General features: G+C 42.3%; 2 protein-coding genes across 4 annotated transcripts in view; both read right to left on the bottom strand.

The window, feature by feature from the left end:
* Positions 1–6,184, bottom strand: part of Nxpe3 (neurexophilin and PC-esterase domain family member 3) — a 53,345-nt gene extending 47,161 nt beyond the window's left edge. For all 3 annotated transcript variants that reach the window (XM_055594031.1, XM_055594022.1, XM_055594013.1), the window contains exon 1: positions 6,087–6,184. The gene's annotated coding sequence lies outside the window, so the exon portion shown is untranslated. The remainder of the gene's footprint in view (positions 1–6,086) is intronic.
* A 7,178-nt stretch (positions 6,185–13,362) lies between these two features.
* The window catches only part of Cep97 (centrosomal protein 97), a 26,475-nt gene continuing 17,619 nt past the window's right edge, over positions 13,363–22,218 (bottom strand). The window contains exons 10-11 of the mRNA XM_055594663.1: positions 18,621–18,696; positions 13,363–16,904 (exon numbers count right to left, since the gene is read on the bottom strand). Of these exons, the coding sequence (XP_055450638.1) occupies positions 16,215–16,904; positions 18,621–18,696 (766 nt within the window). The 3' untranslated portion in view covers positions 13,363–16,214. The remainder of the gene's footprint in view (positions 16,905–18,620; positions 18,697–22,218) is intronic.

Here is a 22,218-nt window from a genome sequence, read left to right on the forward strand (position 1 = left end):
TGGTGGTAGAGGTCTTCCCCTGAGTTGGGTTGCCTGGGCTTCTGTGCAGACAGGCAGCTCTTGAAGCGGCAACAGCAGCTTCTCAGTTAAGAAAGCTACAAGCCTCTATGGTCAAAATTGGATTCAACAGTTAGCAAGATGTTCCTCCCTTGAAATTATAGCTAAAAGAAGTAAAACTAAGTTTTGTCTGTCTGTTTTCAATATATAAGTTTACTATATTCTGTATGTCTTGGCTACTGATTATTAGTTATTAAGTATGTTAAGATTTTACATAATTTCTGTCCTGTCTTAAAAACCAAGTTTATAAAAAATAAGGTTTGAAACTGTTTATATGAGATATTAGAGCTGCACCTCCATGTGTTTGTATACAAGGACTTTTCTTGTTGTCAGCCAACAAGATGTTTATAACATCAAAATAATACACTTGGTATTGCTAATAAAATTTGTCTCTGATAAAATTTGGTTTTGACTAAAAACTATGGTTATGCTCTATGATTTCACTCTGGTTATTTTAATACTGCAAAAAACAGGTTTTGGAGAATGTTTAAATGTTTAAGGGTATAAAACATTTTAAAGTTTATCAGGCATTTTAAAATAATGACATTGGACAGTCTAACAAAGAATTTGGAACAATTTCTCAACTATTTGGGGGGAGATGAAAAGACCCTGGTATTTATTTTATTAATTTTACCAAATGAAACCAAGCCATGCCATTTGAGCCAACTAAGAAAACTGCAGTTTTTGCAATGTATCATGTCAGGATAATAAAAACCCATGGAATGACTTAGTAAAGAAATGATAAAAAGGATTTTGATGGAAGTTTTTATGTTGTCTGGAAAGCAAGAGAGTGGGATAGAAAAAAAAAAGGAAAGAATGTCTGGTTAAATCAGAACAGAGCTAGGAAAAGCCTAACCTGAAGGTATATAGAATATCATGGAAGGCAGAGTATGACTAGAAAGCCAGAGGGCATATGAACTGTATTTGCTTTGGTTTCTCATACCTGCAAATATGATTTGAGAAAGAACTGTAAAATATGCTGTTCTTCATTTAAAAGGCTGGTGATTCTTCAATGCAAAATGTTTGCTTATGCTCTTTAAAGGGGGAAGAGGACTGCAGCTCCATGTTAGCCCAGGGTTATATAGGGTTATATTCAAGTCATTGTTAACCATTATATAAAATATGTGCCTGGCTGCCAATTCCTATATGTATGATTTGATGCTGTTTCTTTCTGGCCTATAGATTTGCTGTGGCCAGAATAGTCTATCTTTGCTGAAGACTGCCAGCTGTGTTTAGTTCTCTGTTTAGTACTGAGTGAAACTTTTGTCCTTTAAGCTTTTTGCTGTTCAGTCTTAATGCAATGTGGTAGGACCAGCAAGATTTGCTAACCCCTCTATGAACTATATCTGATTGAAAGTTTTGCTTCTCCTTTAGTTTAGAAATACAATTAAAGTTATGCTAATGACTTCAGTTGGTTACAGTAGTCTCTTGTTTATGTTTTCAAGGTTTAAACCTAGGATGGGTAACTACAAAGTTTGTTTATGTAAGAATTACTTAAGGGGCTGGAGAGATGGCTCAGAGGTTAAGAGCACTGGCTGCTGTTCCAAAGGTCCTGAGTTCAATTCCCAGCAACCACATGGTGGTTCACAACCATCTAGAATGAGATCTATATATATAGTAAATAAATAAATCTTAAAAAAAAAAAAAAGCTGCTGTCTTGGGGCTGAAGAGATGGCTCCACAGTTAAGAGCATGGGCTGCTTTTCCAGAGGAACAAGGGTCAATTTTCAATGGCAGCTCACACCTTTCTGTAGCTCCTGTTCCAGGAGATCCAGCATCCTCAGACAGACATACACAGTCAGAACACCAATGTTCTAAAAATAAAAGAAATACTTAAAATGGATATGGTTCTAAAATACTTATCTAAGAAATATGCCAGAATTAGAGATTATGGCATTCTGTTTTACAGGATGTAATTTAGAGTAGATAACTAAGGATTGACAACGAGTAACTCATATGCTGGCCCTCAAGCTTGTCGGAGATCTGTGGAATATATAGCATTTTAACCATTTTAACATGTGTAAGCTTATTATGACAGAGAGTCCCAAAATCCTGGCAGTAGCTCTCCAAGGTCTCCAAGAAGAATTGGGCACAACAGATGACTTCAACTCTGGATTGAGGTATACTAACCACTGGGCAAGACTGCCTTAACTGACCCACCTCTAGGGCCCAGCCTAAACTGTGGACAGAGCTGTGAAAACCTGGAAAGTCATTGTTACACGTTGCTGAAGGAGAGGTGAGGCCAATCTCTCACGTTCTTTGTTCCATAGAAACAGTCTCTCACCTTCTGTGCCTGATGGCCAGACCACCTCTGCTCATGATGCCATGAGACCACAGGAGCCAGAGACAGCTGCCTAGGTGGTGGACTGACTAGTTATCTCTGTCATTTTTATTGGTACATAGATTGGCACATTTAATTAGTTTATAATTTATCCTTCTCAGGTCTCTGATCACATTGATGTCTAAGCTAAGCTAATGGTAGCTTTGCAGCTAAAGAGCAAACAATTAGATCCACTGTTGGTTCATTGGTCAATTTAATAGCTAGTTAGGACTACTAGATACTAGATCTCTCACTCAGAAAGGCAAAGAGGTTTGCCTTGCTCACAGGCTTCATGTTCATTGCCTGTGTCTTATGGCAAATAATCAGATAGAAAGATGTACAATTTATATAGGGTCTGAGGATATAAAAGTTAAGTTATGAGGATCTAAAAAATTGAGGGTCTAGGAAAATATTTCAAAGTTGATAAATGCAAGAAAGATTGAAGGATCTAGGTCTAAATAGATGTTTTAATATGAATGTAAATTATAATGATAGAAAAATAATTTAAGACAGATTAAAAATGGGAGATATTTCAGATCTCTCTCTCTGCTATTGTTTTGTTGTGCTTATATTTAGTTATAAGATTTCAGAAGTTGAGAGTTTTGAACATGACCATCAGGGCAGTATAAGTTGGAAATATGGCAATAATCTTCCTTCAAAGTAAATGATGAAAAGCAAGGAGGGGGTTACAATTTCAATTTCGTTTTACGAAATCCTGCCTTGTAACCTCTCTTAGCACCACTGTCTTATTAACTTGGGTCAAGCAGATATGGACTACAAGATCTCAACATCACACTGAGTCCTGTCACACGCTCGTTTCTCCCTGAATGACTGCCCTGATGCCTCCAATAGAGTTCTGATAAGCTGACAGATCACCGACTGCTTATTATCCAGTCACTAGCTTGAGATTTTAATTTCCCTTTGGTTGTCCTCTGGAGATAGACTTAAAGGTGCTTCTCATCATGCTAAAAACATTTCTCTAATGTGTATATCTCTGACCTAAAAACCATAGTTTTTACTAGATCTTAATGGCTTGAGTCTTCTGCTGTCTTGTAGACACCTGTTACCTGCTTTTTCTAAAGTATGGATCTCAATACAATGGTGATACTAGTACACTTCCTTTTGTAAACTAAAATTCATCTGAGTTTCAGGAAATCAAAAAGTCAGAAGACCTGGATCTGCCATAGCTCAAACGAACTTCAGATGAGTTATTCCCTTGGTCTTGGGATTCCTCACTTTCCCTAATTACTAGACGAATTTTAACTTCTGTCTCTGGTCTGAATTTGTCTCAGCAGATTTGTAGGTGGCTGACAGACTCCATTCGGGGATCAGCTATGGACTGCAAGCTGAGATCTGGACTTGCTGAAATCTGAAGTAAACCAGTCCAGCTGATGTGATGGCTCCATCTCTTCAACTGGATCACTAATTAGATGGTGCCCTGTTGCCTAGCCTTTGACTAGCCTTTCAGCCTTCCTAGGTCTCCAATATAAATATCTCCACCCCAATATCAACCTGAGGAAATTACAGGAGAGATTCATCGACCTCTATCCTACCCAACAGGCTGAAATGCTAAGTTAAAAGGGACTCCCTGACATTAGCTATTATCTTGGAGACCTGCTTAGCTAGAACAGGAACTGGTATTGCAGTACTGGATGTACAAAGCCAGAATTATAACAGCTAAAAGGCAGATATTCAATGCCTTGAGAACTCAACCACCCATTTAGAAAAAAAATATTGATTCCCTGACAGAAATAACAGAACAGAAGGGGCTTGGATCTGTTGTCTTTACAACAGGATGGGCTGTGTGCAGTCCTTAGAGAGGAATATTGTTTTTATATAAACCACTCAGGAATGATTGGAAAATCCTTAGCAAAAATAACAAAAAGCCTAGAGAGAGGCTGGAAAGATAGGATTCCAGAGGATGGTTTAAATCCTGGTATAACAGTTCTCTTGGCTAAGTTTAGAGAAAACCTGACTAACTGTGAAAAAGAGTACAAAGCAAACCAAAGCTGGTTTGAATCTTGGTTTAATGCTTTCCCTTGCTTTACTGCTTTGTTCTCTGCCTTAACAGACCCTTGCTGATATTGTCTCTTGTGCTTAACCTCGGCCCCTGCACACTGAATAGTTTGATTGCCTTTGTTAGACAGAAGTTGGGAGCTATTCGGTTAATGGTAATGAGGTCCCAGTATCAACAACTTGATACCCAATTATCAGATCTCTAAGCAGTCCAAGACTGGCCTCCATAGTTACAAGGTGGGGAGGAATGAAAGGGTTAGTGGAACTAACTCTATGTTGTTTCTCAGACTCCATCCAAGGTTAGCTTGTCCCTGGAGTACCTTGGTTCCCACCCTTAAGCTCTGAAAAAAAAAAAAAAAAAAAAAAAACACAGAATGTTCTCTGCAGCCGCCTGCAGTGAGACACAGCAACTGAGGCAGACCGATAAAGACAGGGTCAGTTAAGAAAACATAAGTTGTTCCCAGGGTCGCAGTGTTCCTCTTGGCAAGCTGTTCCTCTCTGTGGTTTGGCCAGGTGCTGTTAATCAACTAAGTCAGGGTGCATTTCATTCCTTTACGTTTTGTCCAATCATGTAAGTTTTGGAAGCCCCTGCTTGAGATTTTTCCTTTAAAAACCCTGTTCCCTTGGAGCTGGTGGCTGCTCTCCCAACCTGCTGTGCCAGGTGGGATTGCGACACACGCTTGAGCTGGAATAAAGACCCTGTGTGTTTTACATCGGACTCATATCCCTGGTGGTCTATTGGGGGGGAGGGGTCTCATGATCTAGGCATAACAGGCCCAACACTGCAGAGTTAGGTTAAGTATGGTGTGCCATTCCCCTGAGAGAAATCAGACAATCTTGAGGGTCCAGGTACTCTGCCAGCCTCAAAGACACCCTAATGTTCCAAATGACAAATGGCAGCAGGAAGAGAACACGACCATCAGGGCAGTGTTAGTTGGAAAATCTTCCTTCGAAGTAAATGATGAAAAGCAAGAGGGGGCGGGGGTTACAATTTCAATTTCGTTTTGCCAAATCCTGCCTTGTAACCTCTCTTAGCACCACTGTCTTACTAACTTGGGTCAAGCAGATATGGACTACACGATCTCAACATCATACTGAGTCTTGTCACACGCTCGTTTCGTGACTGCCCCGATGCCTTCAAAACTGCAGCTCAGTAAGGCCAGAGTAGTCCAAAGTATGACAGGACAGCCTGCCAAAAGGCGGCTGGGGCACAGAGCGGCGATGGGAAAACCGTCGCCAAGCTCTCTTCACTGGGTGTAGGGAAGGAAGGATGGTATGGGTTGAAAGAAGGGGTACAGGGGCCTGGCTGCGTTCTCGGGCGCCGGTCACTGAATCCAGGTGCCCTCTACCCGGGGCAGCGGCGTTGCAGCAAGTGGAGAAACTGAGGGTGGAGATGCCCAGCCCCGCCCCGCCCCATCTCTGCAGCGGCTGGGATCCTCCGGTCCCAGGCTGCTGCAGCCCAAGGCTGGAGCTCTGCCTGCGTCTTCGGGCGGGGCATCCACTCCCAGGCCCCCCGCACACAATCAGGACTCAAGGGCCCGCAAGTCCCCACACCGGGCCGGGGACGCCAGGGATGCGGGGTGGGCAGGCGGAACCCAGGGGTCGGCAGCCGAGGGGCGCGCGAGGCGCGCTGCACCCCGCGCTCCCGGGACAGGCTCCGCCCCGCCCCGCGCACAGTCGCGCCTCGCACTCACCGGGTCTCCGGTCTCACCCGCTGCTCGCCCTCCCGCGGGATGTGGACGCTCCGATTGCTGGCCTCCGCGCCAGGCCGTTCTTTCTCCGGCTTCCTGACCCCGCTCCGGCGCCTCACCCCCGACCCCCGGCTACGATTGGTCCGACTATGGGCGGGGCGGGGCGGGGATGTTGACTGACAGCCACGCAAGCAGGGCGTTGTGCCCGCCCGGAGGCGACAAGGAGTTAGCACTGCGTACTCCCCGCAGCCGTAGGGCTCCTGTACTCGGGTGACTGTGCACCTCTCGCACCCTGGCCCGAAGCTGGTCCCCTCTGGACCCAAAAACTGATGGCTTTCGGACATCAGCGTTTCCCAGGAGCATCCTTCAGCGGGATTTTCTGTCTGAAAACTCTTAACCACGACGCTGGCCCTGCAGTGAAGGAACTGCTGGTTCCTGGTTCCTGGTTGCTGGAGATGGCAGAGTCTTGAAGCTTCTTGCTTTGAAGTTAGTCTCTTGGCAAAAGAGCCAGAATATTCTATCCGTTTTAACAGAAGGAATGTCAGAAGCAGTTTGGCGACTCTGAGGAGCTGAGAGGAATCCCTAGAGAATAGAAGGACCTGTGTGGGACAGAAGATATCCCAGGCTCTACACAGAGCATGGAGCACAGTGGGGGATAGTCTTTGAAGCTGAGCAAAAATGTTGGGCAAAATAAAAAATTAAATAAAATAAACACCTGCCTTCAGACTGTGTCTCCAGGTTGAAGAAGAATTAATATAAGTTACAACTAACATCGATTATCTTTATATTTATTGACTGCGGTGCTATAAGCGCCTGAGGGCAGCAAGGACTGAAGAAAAACAATTGTCTTCAGGTCGTGATCAGACCACTGCGCTCATGAACTCAGAGCACCTGGGATTGCCTGCACAAGACCTGAACAAAATGGGAGCAGCAAACGTTCTAGCATGGCAGGAGGAGGGGTTCGTATGTACCCCTGTTAACTGAAGAGCTGCTGGAGGCTTCTGGGGAAAGGAGACACTGTGTTCTTTAATGGTGTGGGCCCTGGTAGGTCAACGATGGTCCCACACTTGTGAGTATTGAGCAGCTCAAATTGGACTAAGTGGGTATGTTTAAAATAATAGTAATGAGAGCACAAAGTTAGTGAAGGGAGTTGTGGGCAGATGGCAGAGGAGTTGAGGGTGAAAGTGGTCAAAACGCATTGCACGGAGTTCTGCAAAGATTAATAAGAGTTTACATTGAAAATGTACAGATTCTGCCAGGCAGTAGAGGTAGGCGGATCTCTGAATTCAAGGCCAGTCCGGTCTACAGAGCAAGTTCCAGGACAGCCACAGAGAAGCCCTGTCTTGAAAAGCAAAACAAAAAAGTATAGATTCTGAGGCTAGGGACTAAGTGAGTGGTAGAATCCTTGTCTGGTATGCACAAGGCTCAAGGCTCCATCCCCATTGTCACCATCAGCTGGCTGATGATGTATCCATTTCCTCGGCCATGCACTGGGGCGCAGTGAGTAGCAGTAAGTGGCACCCTCTATTGTCAGTCTCTGTCTAGGCCTTGAGTATCAGAACCCTACTAGTGTTACAGTTCCTATGTAGGCTTTGATCGTACCCTTACCCTTGACACCATCGGAAGCCTGAGGATTTGGTAGATCTTTGGTTCTATAGACCAGGGCTAGCATTTTCTCTTCTCTGGTTCCTTAGAGCCTTTTATCAGCTTTTGGTTCAGATTTTCTCTCCTTCCAGTTCCTCCTGCCCAGAGGGGCTCTTCAGCTGTCCCGCTGCTTCTTCAGCTGCCAGGTAAGCCTGCCACTCTTCCACAGCATGAAAGTTGTGGCTGGCCTGACACTGGGTACTTGCCTCTGTTGGGCTACCTTCTGAGACCAGGCCACCCACCACAGCTCAAGAGTATGGGGTCAGCTGGGCATAGTGGTTCACACCCTTAGTCCCAGTTCTTGAGAGGCAGAGGCAAGTGGATCTCTGTGAGTTTGAGACCAGCCTGGTCTACATAGTGAGTTCTAGGACAGCCAGAGCTTCAGAGCTTCACAGTGAGACCCTGTCTCAAAAAAAAAAAAAAAAAAAAAAGAAGAAGAAGAAGAAAAAGGCACACCTGTGTGGCCTGCCCTCTGCAGGGCTGCTACAGTGTCCAAGTATGTGGTGGAGAGATGGGAGTGATAGAAGAGGAACAATTTGTGCACTATGAAGATATGAAGAGAGGCAGATCTGGAGACATGACAGTGGAGAGGAATAGCCTGATGCGAGTAGGCAGCAATGCCATCTGAGGCCACGGTAAAGTCCTAGTCTATGTAACTACCTATGTTACAGTCTACGTCTATGGCCGTGCAGCAGCAGGGGTCTATGTCGATGTCCATGGCCCATGTTGACACCAAAGGCCATATGGATGTCATTAGTTTGGTCTGCCACTTGGGACCATGTTGATGTCCAACGGCTGAAGAGAGCTGGCCCAGACCCTAACCACTTGCAGCAGGCCGGAGAGCTGACCCTGATGGTACAGATGAAGTAGTGGTGGACGGCAGACCACCTCAGCTACTATGAAGGCCCAGATCCAGGGCCTACCCACAGTTAGCAGCTATCTACCCTATCTGTGAACTGCTGAAGCAAGTGGAGAGGATGGTCCTGCTGATCCAAAGCTGCAGAATCTCCCTGACTCAGGATACTATCAGAGAGGAATCCCAGTGAGGAACCAATATTGATAGTGTAGCAGAGGCCAGAGGCCTGGAACCAAACCAGTGACTACAGTCAACATTTTCAAATAAAAAATGTGGACAGAAGGGTACATTGTGGGACACACTGTGATACACTACAGCTCTCACATCGAGGTTTTGCATGTTTCCTTTTTTGTTATCTTTTGAAGAGGAGGCTGCAAGGGTAGAGGCAGATATGAAGGTACAAGGAGATGAGTGGGATAGGAGTCCAAGATGTAAAATTCACAAAGAATAGATAAAAAGGTTTAAAAAAAAAAAAGAGTATGGGGTTTCAGGCATAGCCTGTCATGATCACTTAAGCATAAGCATCATGTGCTGGGTGCAGAAAGGATCAAGGATCACCAGCCAAGGATATCTGTTAGTGACTATGAAAGGCATGCACCTTCAGGGGCAAGAGCCTGTGTGAATACACCTTCGGTGTATCCATTCCTTTATTTTCGGCTAAAGCTTTTTGGTGCAGAACTGGAGAGATGACTCAGCGGTTATAAGCACTTGCTCTAGCAGAGGACCCGAGTAGGGTCCCAGCACCTGCACAGGGTTTCACACTATAAGTAACTCCAGTTGCAAAAGATCCAATAGCCTCTCCTGCCCTACACAAACATGGTGCACAGACACGCAGGCAAACTCAACACCCATGGTAACATAAAATAAAAACGTATCTGTAAAGGAGAAAGCAGTAAAAACATCATCCAAAAGTTATTTATAAAACGTTATAATACAAGCTGATCATGCCCAGAGGCATTTCTGTCCATCATTTCAACATGGCCTAGAGCTAAAATAATGTGTCTGTAGCCAGGTGTGGTAGCGCATACCTTTGATCCCAGCACTGGGGAGGCAGAGGTGGGTGCATCTTTATGAGTTCAAGGCCAGCCTGGTCTACAAAGCAAATAGCATGCTTCCCAATAGACTCATCCTCAAAAGAATATGTTGAGGCCCCTCGGATAAAAGCCCCATGCTTCTTTTGAGGATAAAGAGCAGTGCTTTGGAAATGATTCTCGTGCTTTTTTATACGATGCCAACACTGAACTTTCTGAAGTAAAAATGTTCTTAACTTCACCTACCTGAGAGCACAGTGAATAATAACCATGACTACTGACCACAGAAATAACCAGAGGCCACACCCAAATGTATAAAGCTTTTATTTAAAATTAGACAGACTCAAATATAAATCAAAGAGAACAATATAAAATAGCAAGCCTTCATAAAACAGATTCCAGCCACCTTAAGTCTTACACTATTTATAGTAACATTAAAAAAAAATCGAGAACTAGTACAAAATGAAGTTACTTTAAAAATCTTATTGCCTGGGTTCCCTACTAATGGGAACAGGGGCTATCTCTAACATGAACTCAGTGGCTGGCTCTTTCAGCACCTCCCCCTGGTGGGGAGAGGCAGCCTTACCAGGCCACAGAGGAAGATGAAGCAGCCAGTCCTGATGGGACCTGATAGACTAGGGTCAGATAGAAGGGGAGGAGGACCTCTCCTATCAGTAGACTTGGAGAGGGGCATGGGAGGAGATGAGGGAGGGAGGGTGGGATTGGGAGGGGATAAGGGATAAGCTATAGCTGGGATACAAAGTGAATAAATTGTAATAAATAAAAAAAAATTGAAAATCTTATTGCCAACCTTCACGCTATTTTGAAACATACAGCTACAGTGTTGTTCAGGGCACAGTGCCTGCCTCACATGCCAGCACTAGATATACACACAGAGAGAGAGAAATATTACAAAAACATCCAAAGAAATCTATTAGCAAAGCCACTCTGAGGAGTGATTCCTTCTACCCACTAAAACCAATAAAAGAATTAAAATTCAGTGTGATTTCTACCCATTTGCAGATTAGAAGCACCTCATCCTAAAAAGACAGTGATCAATTTCTCTCCAAGGCTATGAGAACCGCCTCATTTACTTGATTTTTATTTTTAATATGGCACACTAGACTTTATCACTAAAATTTAGAATATAAATGTTTTTATGCCTATACTCCCAACTACTCTGGAGGCTGAGACAAGAGGATCATTTGAGGCTAGAAGTTCAAGACCAGCCTAGGCAACATAGTGAGATACACCCCCCACCCCCCACCCACCGCCGCCAACCTCAAAAAAATAAAAAATTTGAAATGTTTCTTACGAACTACTTCTACCTCACTTCAAGAATAAGGGTACTATGACTGGGCATGGTGGCAAATGCTTTTGATCCCAGCACCCAGGAGACAGAGGCAAGCAGATCTCTGTGAGTTCCAGGACAGCAAAAGCTTTATAGAGGGACCCTGTATCAAAAACAACAAAATAAAAATAAATATAAATAAATAAAAGTACTATGTATTTAAAGTTAAAAGCATAACTACAATAAACCCCCTTTAACACAGATGTGGCAAAGTAAGAACATTAAACAACCATATAACCAAGACTTTTTCTTAATGAATGCGAACTAATCCAACGACTGTATTTCCCCTTCCTACACTTCAGGAAAAAAATATGTTATTGTTATAAATCCAATCTTAATATCCTACATAAAAAAGTTACCAGGAGAGATCGTATAATATTTAAAGCCTGTACATTCCTGAAAGTATTTGTAAAAAGCAGAACTATACTTGTCCTAAATAGCTAATAGGAAGATACACTATTACAATGCTTGTATATTTAAAATAACCTAAAACAAATCTAGGAAAAACATACACTCAAGAATGGCACTCATATAATAAAGAACAAAGTTATTTACAAATAAATGACTATGTAGCCAAACATTTTCTAAAGCATGCATATTATGGTGTCCTTTTATAGTTAGACATATATGAGTAAACTACCTAAATATCATCACCTCTCATTAGACCTTTCTCACACCAGGAAAGTAAAATTCTTACCATCTGTTCTTCTATAAAAGGCAAGATGAAACATCAAACTATTTCTTGAGAAAATTTTATCTACTTTGGCAATCTGTAACACTACCTGTCTTCAAATACATGATTAAGACACAGCGATTCCTTCCTAAAGTTTTAGCTTTACTATTTCTGCTTTTGGAGACAGAGTCCCAGGTGGCCCAGGCTGGCCTGAATCTCACTATGCAGCTACAAGTGGCCTTGAACTCCCAATCCTCCTACCTCCATGCCCTAATGCCATGATTACAAGTGTGTACCACCAATGGGTTGTGGTGGCACACACCTTTAATCCCAGCACTCAGGAGGAAAAGGCAGGCAGATCTCTGAGTTCAAGACCAGCCTGGTCTACGAAGTGAGTTCCAGGACAGCTCTGGCTGTCCTGGAAATCCTAGAGAAATCCTATTAAAAAAAGAAAAGAAAAGAAAAAAGAAAAGTGTTCACCACCATTCCCTGCTGCTATTATTGCTCTTTACAAACAATTTTAAGGAAGTCACACTTGTTTTTGGAGAACATTCATTCAAGGTTCTGAAACTTTTAGCTCTTTGCTACAACTCTGCCATTAAAGGCCCTCTTCTCTCTCTCTTTCTTTCTCTCTCTCTCCCAAGACAGGGTTTCTCTGTGTAGCCTTAGATGTCCTGGACTTGCTTTGTAGACCAGGCTGGCCTTGAACTCACAGAGATCCACCTGCTTCTGCCTCTGCCTCCCAGAGTGCTGCAATTACAGGCATGCACCACTCCCGGCTTAAAGGCCCTCTCTTAAAAGCTTAAAAGCTTCCTCTCTTAAAGGAAACTCTTTAAAATGCAGAGACTTCCTTACTCACTAAAAGTAAATATTAACAGAAAAGGTATAAGGAAAGATTGAAATATAGAAACATGTTTTCACAGTTTACTACCGACTATAACCTTAGACAAGTGGTTATCATCCCTGGGTTGCTGTTTCTTCTCCAAAATGAAGGAGTCAATTCCTGATGTGAGACCAGCACCTCATTTGGATTATATTATAATAATAACAGTAATAATATAGCAATAATAATAATTACAATAATAATAGCAATAAATAATCTTAAGATTCCTTCTGATTCTCAGATGGTATGAGGGTTTTTGAGCTTTTGGGTTTGGAGGGGTTGTTTTTGGTTTTGATTTTGTTTTTTTGAGACAGGGTCTCTCTCTGTAGCCCTGGCTGTCCTGGAACTCACTCTGTAGACCAGGCTTTCTTCCAACTCAGAGATCTGCCTGCCTCTGCCTTCCAAGAGTGCTGGGATTAAGGGCGTGAGCTGCTACCGCCTCTGCCACCACCACTGACCCTGTTACCACTACCCAGCTACATAGTATGAGTTTATGCTTCTGCAATAATTCCAACTGATAATCAAATATTCCATAATTAAAGAAATTTATAAGTCAAAATAACACAACTAAACAAAATCTCTCCTGTCAAAAAAGCCCAGGTTCAAAGCTCAACTCCCCAGACTCCTTGGTCTGTGCCCTCTCCAACCAAACTAATAAATAACCAGTCACATAAAGTACTATTCCTTAGTTACATAAATTACCTTTAAATTATATAAACAATGCCTTAGTTTTTCTACATTCTGATATACGGTATTTTCAACTACATTCAAGATACTCTACAGCTCAAAGCAGGCTACTTCATATTCTCATCCTTGTAAAATGTAGTAAAAAAAAAAAGCAGAATATTAGTAATTATCATATTCTGCCAAGTTTTTAATAAAAATATGTTGAATGCCATTTTTCAGACTAGAAAAATGAGTAACAGAACAATAAATTCTACTGACAATGTTGATCAAATGGCTGTATCTGCCATCACTTTAAAAAAGATGAAGAGGCAGCTAGAGAGATGGCTAAGAGGTTAAGAGCACTGACTGCTCTTCCAGAGGTCCTGAGTTTAATTCCCAGCAACCACATGGTGGCTCACAGCCATCTATAATGAGATCTGATGCCCTCTTCTGGCCTGCAGGTGTACATGCAGACAGAGCATTGTATACATTATGAATAAATAAATCTTGAATAAGCTACCAGAACCATACTCAGGGAAACTCAACCAAACATTTCAGCCACTTTTCCTAAAATTAACATGCAGTGAAGCAGTTTTGGTACTTGCATCAAGAAACGGTTTTTCTTTAACTTCAGGTAGTAAATGAGGCACTTAACTGCAGAAATAGAAAAATAAGAAAATGTCTTATCTCATATTGAAAAAGAAATGAAAAAGAGGGCTGAAGGACAGATCACAAACACCTGTAACTCCAGGTTCAAGGGAGCTGACACCTACTTCTGGCTTCCTCCAGCAGGCACACATACACACACACATAAATACTCTCACACATACATATACACACACAAACTCTCACACATATACACACACACTCTCATGCATGCATACAAATACTCTCACATATACACAAACACACACTCTTACACAGATATACACACAAATACACACTCTCACACACTCTCTCACATATACATACTCTCACACTTACACTCACACATAAACACACATATACACAAACACACCAAATACACACATACGAATTAAATATTTTAAGAGAAATGCAAAATCAGAAAAGGTGGTTATTATTCAGAAGGTTACACTTTCAGTTTCTATCCACCATGCATTCAATGTTACACCTAAAGAAAATATTTTGAAGACAAGACCGTTGTTCTGTTTATAAAACACAGAAAACATGTCCTATTTTGAGGGATTTTAGATTTCTGAGAATGAAATGCAAGCCTTCTCAACTTGAGTGCTACTTACTTATAAACTAGGCAAATATAGCTCACCATAATTTAGAATGTTCCTCTCAGCTAAGAACACCCTGTGGTCTTCAATTTTATTTTGAAAGGCCCCGAATTTTTATTTTATATACTTTTAGTTAAGGGATTCTAATGACTTTAACAAAATAATGGATGATATTTAGCACCTAAGTTTAGAGAACAGAAGTATTGCCAGAATTGTAAACAGGTGCTTGTCTACAGTTGGAAAAATCATATCTGTGCTATTTAATGATATCATAACATTCTAAAAGATATAATGCCAAGCTCCTAAATGTCACCTTTGATTGACAGTTGTACCTTCAACATTTAAACATAACATTATTATTCCTGAAATCATTTTTTTAGTTGTTTGTTTTTGCTGTTTTTATTGTTTTGTTGTTGGGTATTTTTGTTTGTTTTGAGGTAGGGTCTCACATGTAGCCCTAGCTGATCTGGAACTCACTATGTAGACCAGGTTGTCCTTGAACTCAGAGCTCTCCCTAATTCTGCCTCCCAAGTGCTGGCATGTAGCACCAGGCCCAGCCTATTTTATTTTTTTCTTAACCACCATTGAATTGTCCTTCCAATGTGGCACTTTTCAGAGAGAGATTAATTTAAAAATCTTTAAAAAAAAAAAAAAGCTAGTTTATCAATGGAAGGATTTTAAATGTTCTTTATTATGAGACGAAAGTCAAGAAGGCAATAAGGACTGAGATACACTGCAGTGATATAGCACTTACCTAGCAAGCACAAGGTCCTAGATTTGGTTCTCCCCCACCCCTTCTCTTTGTGTGTGTGTAGGTGTGTAGGTGTGAGTGTGTGTTAGAGAGAGAGGGAGAGAGAGAATGAAATGAATAGCTTTGGCCCTTCTGGTGAAGTATATATAGAAATAAAAGAAAGAACATAAAGATGAATGCCTACTGATTTCTTACAATATATTTCTTCCCATAATATTGGCACATAAATACTGTATGCTAAAAAAAAAATAATGAAAAGACAGACATTTGAGCAGCATTATTTCAAGTGAATAAGTATCACGTCTCCTTTCTCCATATCAAAAAGAAATATTTTTGCCTTAGTTAGCTTGATTTTAATCCTGTAATGGAATACTTTACTTCAAAACTGATCCACAAATTAGCTTAAGTTTGTCATGAGGCAGTTTAATCACCCCACTTAAAAATCTTATAATCTAGAGTTAGGTGGTTGACAGCTCAGTGGCAGAGCATTCTCAAGGCTCTGGGTTTAACTGTCACAACACACACACATACACACACACATACAAACACACACTCCTATAAACTTTTTTGCCCTAAATTTTCTTATTTAAGAAGGCTTTCCTTAATGCAGAAGGGGGGAAAACGTGTTAGAACAACAAGACTGTCCAACAGATTCAGTTGTTCATAATCCTCATCCTAGTCATGCCTTACATATTATAATCCTTACTACATAATTAAAAATTAAATTCCCCTATTTAAATCACCAAACTACTTCAAAAAACTATTTTTGTAAGGAAATACGTATGTAAAAGAAACATTATTGGTGTAATTATTAAGAAATAAAGTGCATATGCCTTTTAATGTCAATATTATTTAGTTCATTAGTACAATCAAAATGAAGATGTAGCTCAGTATCTCATACCTGGAAAGTATGGGACAAGAATACAAGTTGTATATGAAGAACAACAAAATGGAGGAAGAATTGTTCCCCTCCAAAAGAAAAAAAGCAACTGAAAACAAAGTGAATTTCTGCTTCCTAATTGATGAGACAGGCTACACAACGACACCCACAGGCAACACCTGAAACACAGCATCACATTCCGGCTGCTGCTCTTGAGCCTCTTCGTTTAGTTTACAACTCTCTGGTGTCTGGCTGATCTCACCCTGTAAAGCAGGAGATTCTCTATGAGTCTCGCTGTCAGACGAGGCGTCTAACCTGTCTGGAGAACAGGCTTCATGACACTTCCTGTCTCCTGCCACCTCGTCAGAATCTGTCCTCTCGTCAGCATCATCCAGCTGCTGGACTGAGGTTAAATACTGCTCCAGCAGGGTGTTGTCCTGCTCGTTGTTCGAGCTTTCCTTACTACAGTCACTGTGCTCCTCAGTCGTGGCCTCCAAGTCGGGGTCTTTGCCGCATTTCACCGTGTCAGTGGAATTCCCCAACATGGAGCTTTCGCTGCTTTCTACGAAACTTTTTTCAAAATCCAAAGAATCCTGCAAACAGCGAGCTTGCGTCAGGGAAGAGTGAAACCCAGAGTCTGGAAATTCTGACGCGGATTTCTCTTGAGGAGCTTCATCCTCAGCAATGAACCAATCCAAACTCTGATCGGAAGACGGGTCCTGACGCTGTGGAAATAATGGTGGTTTAGGCGACACCAGAGTACTTGATATAGGAGGAACATCAGTCTGCCAGGAAATTAGACGCTGTTCCACTGTCTGTTGCCAACCTTGTAGAGATCTTACCTGTAAACCAGCAGATACAGCTTTGTTATAAAATACAATTTTTAAAAAAATCGCGCCTTTAAAAAAATGTCCTGAGCGTTTTTCCCCAGAAGTCATGCAGTTGCCTTCATTCATTACTGCCCTATGCTCTTCCCAGGCTGACTCCCAGCCTAATCCGGAGCCACAGTTCTGTGTCCTTGGTAGCAAAGGGCAGTCCCCAGCACTGGGAGGAGACCAGAGCAGTTCTCTCGCTTCACTGGAGAAGCACAACAGCATCTTTCTCACCAACCATGGGGCTGATAACGCACAAAATACGGACGGACATAAGAGCCGATTAGCCCTTGTGTAGCCTCTAAAATGTCTATTTTAAATATACATGCCGACGTAGGATTTCCAATTATTTTAAATTGTAGTATTTATAACTTTCTAAAATGACTAAAAAATATCCTAAGTTCTTCAAAATATGACCTTTTATGTCTCTAAAATATAAAAATAATTTCACCTTTTTACTATAAAACATTCAAACTGCTGAGCGATGGTGTACGCCTTTATTCCCAGAATTTAGAAGGCAGAATTTAGAAGAACTCTTTGAGTTCAAGGCCAGCCTAGTCTACAGAGTAAGTTCCAAGACAGCCAGGGCTTCACAGAGAAACCCTGTCTCAAAAAAGCAAAACAAACAAAAAAGACAAAGGGTGGGAGAGATGGCTCCGCCATTAAGAACATTTCTATTCTTGCAGAGGGCTGGAGTTCAGTTCCCAGCACTCACACAGCACATCACCCTTGTCTGTAACTCCAAGTCCAAGGCTTCCACCACCTCTGGCCCAAGGACACCTCACACATAGGGCACACACACACATACCCCCCCTTTTTTTTAATTGCAAGCAAGAAAGTGACCACAGAGCTAGGGATGCAGCTGGACTAGCAGGCACGAGGCCATGGTTTCGAGTCCCAGCACTACCTAAGTCAGTCGTGGTGGCACTTATGAGAGGCAGGCGGGAGGATTAGGAGCTCAAGGTCATCCTCAGTGGAGCTGGCTCTAAAGGCATGGGTGCAGTTGAGCCAGCCTGAGGGCATAAGAGCAGGAGAGCTAACCCTGCCTCCTGCCAATGGCATTATTGGGTGGCCTGACCAGAGCAGTACTGGAGAGTTCATCATGATGGTTCGGTTACAGGAAAACTGTCTGATGACCAGCCCAACTACCACCTAGGCCCAGCTCCAGGGCTTTGAGTTGGCCCACCCCAAAATCTACATCATCTGTGAACTGTTGGGGCATGTGAAAGGGCCAGTCTTGCTGATCCAAAGCAGCAGGATCTCCATGACACAGGACAACAATAGGATAACCAGGAGTCCCCGTGAGGATGCAATACTGATGGTGTCACAGAAGCCAGAGAACTCAAACCAGACCAATGATTCATTACAATGAACATTTGCAAGTGAAGATGCATGGACAGAGGGGTAAACTGTAGGACATACTGTGACATACTATAGCTACCTTGACAAGATGTTTTCTATGCCTTGTTTTGATTTGGTTTTTTGATTGTTTGCTTGTGTTTCTTTTGGGGGGGAGGAGAGAAACAGAGAGAGATAAGAGAGGACAGTGAGATGAGTGGGACTGGGGTACATGATGTGAAACTCACAAAGAATCAATAAAACGTTTTAAAAAAATTACTTTGATGCCACTGACTAGAAATTTTCTTTGTTCACATAAACTAGAGGAATCAGCAGTAGAGGATTTACCTCGTTCCAAAGGAATCTGACAGCCTCTTCTTGCACAAAATTTTTCACACGTTCTTCATCTCTTTCTTTTCTTAACCTACAATGATTCAAAAGATCATGCTGACATAAGGAACAACACTTTGATTTAAACTTCCAGTTACAAGGAGAGGAGAGGAAGAGGGAGAGAAGGTAGGACCAGGAGTAGGTGAGGGGGGGCTACAACCAGGATACAAAGTAAATAATTGTAAACAACAACAACAACAATAATAATAATAATAAAGTTCCAATTACAACTACTAAACAAATGCATTAGAAAGAGATTAATAACCTAATAACAACTGTTTCCATTTTTAGAATATTTAAACTTAAACCTTATTTTAAACTATGCTTCAACCAACCCCTGAAACTATTAATGATGCTCTGCTTACAGATGGAAGCCTAGCATAGTTGTTCTCTGAGAGGCGACACCCAGCAGCTGATGGAAACAGGTGCAGAGACCCACAGCCAAACATTGTGGAGCACACAGGGAGTCTTGTGGAAGAGTTGGGGGAAAGAAAGAAATACCCAGAGGGGACAGGAACTCCATCAGAAGACAAACAGAGCCAACTAAACAGAGCCCAGGGGGCTTGAGAAGACTGAAGCACCAATCAAGTACCAAGCAAGGACAGGACCTAGGACCCCTACACAGAGGTAGCCAATGGGCAGCTCAGTCTTCATGTGGGTTCCTAGTAAGGGGAGTAAGGAGGGGAAGGCTATCCTGACATTAACTCTGTTGCCTGCTTTCTGATCACTCCCCCAGGGGTGGGGCTGCCTCCCCAGGCCACAGAGGAAGAGTTTGCACTCAGTCCTGATGTGACTTGATAAGCTGGAGTGGGTCGATGGTGGGGAGCTGCCCTTTTCTAAGGAGTAGAGGAGGGAGTATGAGGGAAGAGGGAGGGGCATGGTACTGGGAGGAGAGGAGAAAAGGGGCTATGATCAGGATGTAAAGTGAATTAATTAATATTAATTAATTTTAAAAACTATGCTTCAAAACAGAAGCCAAATGAGATGTGTCTGAAATTGAAATTTACATATTCATTCTATAAAGTATTATTGGTGGGGGAAATGTTTGTATGAGTATGAGTGTGTGCACATATGCTTATGTGTTAAACGTCTATCTGCCCTTCAATTTCCCGGCCAAAAACCAGATGATAGGAAGCATAGAAAAGGCTGGTTATTCAAAGCTTCCAAACAGTTAACGAACACTCTGAAGTACTCAGGACAATTTTCTCCTGAGACATTAGCAGAACTGATCGCAGTTTCCTGTTTGCCCCATTCCTGATTCTCCCATCTCTTACTCACTAACATATCTCAGTCTTACCTCTGAGAGCAGTGATGCCAACTCAATTCTTGGGCCTATTCCAAAAGAGACGCTTCCTTAATTGTCTGTTACACTCTGAGTATCACCCTCACTTTGTTCTGAGGTTTATTTTGTGTTTGCTTTTTAATTTTTACAGTACTGAAAATAGAAAGCAGGGCCTTGGACCTACTCAACAAAGACTCTACCCCTAAGCTATACCTCACCCCCTTTCAGAACTTCCAACATGATCATCCACTTTCTCTAGACTCTCCAGGACATTTTACTATGCCATCTGGCAGTCCTCGACTGTAAGCAGCAAACTCCTTTATAGACTGCCTTTCTTTGATTTGTTCTTAGCCAAAACAGACCCATTTATGCCAACAGTGTAGCTCTCTCAAGCAGAAGCCTTTTTTCTTCTTTTATATATCAGGATCATCAAACTGCTGTTCATTGCTATTTACAAGTGACTCTTTATCTAACTCCTTGTCTTGGTTGGGTTCTTTTGCAACTTGACAGAAACCCAGAGATATCTGGGAAGATAATTTTCAGTTGAAATAGTGCCTCCATAGATTGGTCTATAGGCAAACCTAAGAGGCATTTTCTTGATTAATGATTAATATGGGAGAGCCCAGCCCACTGTGGCAATGCCAAGCCTGGTCAGGTGGTCCTGTGTTGTATAAGAAATCAGGCTGAGGGCTGGAGAAATGGCTCAGAGGTTAAGAGCACTGGCTGTTCTTCCAAAGGTCTTAAGCTCAATTCCTGGCAACCACATGGTGGCTCATAACCATCTAGAATGAGATCTGGTGCCCTCTTCTGGCCTGCAGGCAGAATATTTGTGTAAATAATAAGTAAGTTTTTAAAGAAAGCAAGCAGGCTCATGTATGGCACACTGGTGCAGTAGTTGCACAACTGTGGAAGTAACCAACCACTCCCTGACTGGATTTAAGGACCACTCCATGAGAGGGGGGATGTGGGAGGGGAAACCATGACGAGACTATATTGTATGAAAAAAATTATTTTCAATAAAAAGGAAGGAAGCAAGCAAGCAACCAAGCAAGCAGGCTGAGGAGGCTGAACAAGCTTTGAGGAGCAGGCCAATAAGCAATGTTCCTCCATGGCTTCTGCTTCAGCTCCTGGCTCCAGGTTCCTGCTTTGAGATCCTGCACTGGTTTCCCTCATGATGGAGTGTGATCAAAGAGTTATCAGCTGTAATAAACCTTTTCCTTCCCAACCTGTTTTTAGTTATGGTGTTTTATCACAGCAATAGAAACCCTAAGACACTCCTCTCAGAATGCCTACTACCTTGATGAATTTTCAAACTTCCCACATTATTCACAGATGGTGCAGGACCAGTCTTTCTCTCTGCCCCATTCCTGTCATTTTGGTTTTGAGGACTCAACATTCAAATAGATGTTATACCTAAAAATAATCTACCCCATTAATCTATTGTCATACTCTCACTTCAATCCCAAACATTTTAACTACACCACTTTTAAAACTTATTCTGAGGATTGGCAAGATGTCTCAGTGGGAAAAGGTGCCTGCTGAAAAGACTGAGAACATGAGTTCAATTCCTGGAAGCCACAGAGTAGGAAAGAACCTTTACCTCCATTCTTTAAGCTCTTTACTTTTTTATTTATTATCCATCCCAAACTGGCTTTCATCCCCCACACCACTTAAGCCACTCAGAGGAAACTCACTGGGCAGTGAAGAGTTAACCCATCAGAGCTGGACTGTAGGACTTCTGTGCCCTGCATGTTCCAAATACACAACAGGAAGTAAGGCAACACCCAAGCCCTTGAAATAGTTGCCTGAAGAGACTCTTTGTACACCTGAAGTATTGAGTTACACTACAGCTTATGCTAACAATGTGATTCCTGGTAAACACCATTTTGTTCCCCTGACATGTACCAGTTTATCTGCAGGAATCGTGAAATCTAAGAAAAGTCAGTCACATGAGCACTCAATAACTAAATAAGTGACCCCAATAAAAAATGTGGCCTGAAATGCTCAGGAGAGTGTCTCTAGTTGGCACTTCTTTGTAAGTGTCATCACACATCACAGTGATGGGAAATAAGCTGTGAAGCAACTCAAAGAGGGCACCTGGAGGCCTGTGAGGTAACAGGAAGCGGGTACCTGGAGGCCCGAGGGGGTAACTGAAAGAAGACACCTGGAGGCCTGTGAGGTAACTGAAAGAAGACACCTGGAGGCCTGTGAGGTAACAGGAAGAGGACACCTGGAGGCCTGTGAGGTAACTGAAAGAGGGCACCTGGAGACCTG

The sequence above is a fragment of the Psammomys obesus genome, unplaced genomic scaffold, assembly GCF_907164565.1.
Source record: "Psammomys obesus unplaced genomic scaffold, mPsaObe1.curated_primary_1811, whole genome shotgun sequence".
Lineage (NCBI taxonomy): Eukaryota > Metazoa > Chordata > Mammalia > Rodentia > Muridae > Psammomys > Psammomys obesus.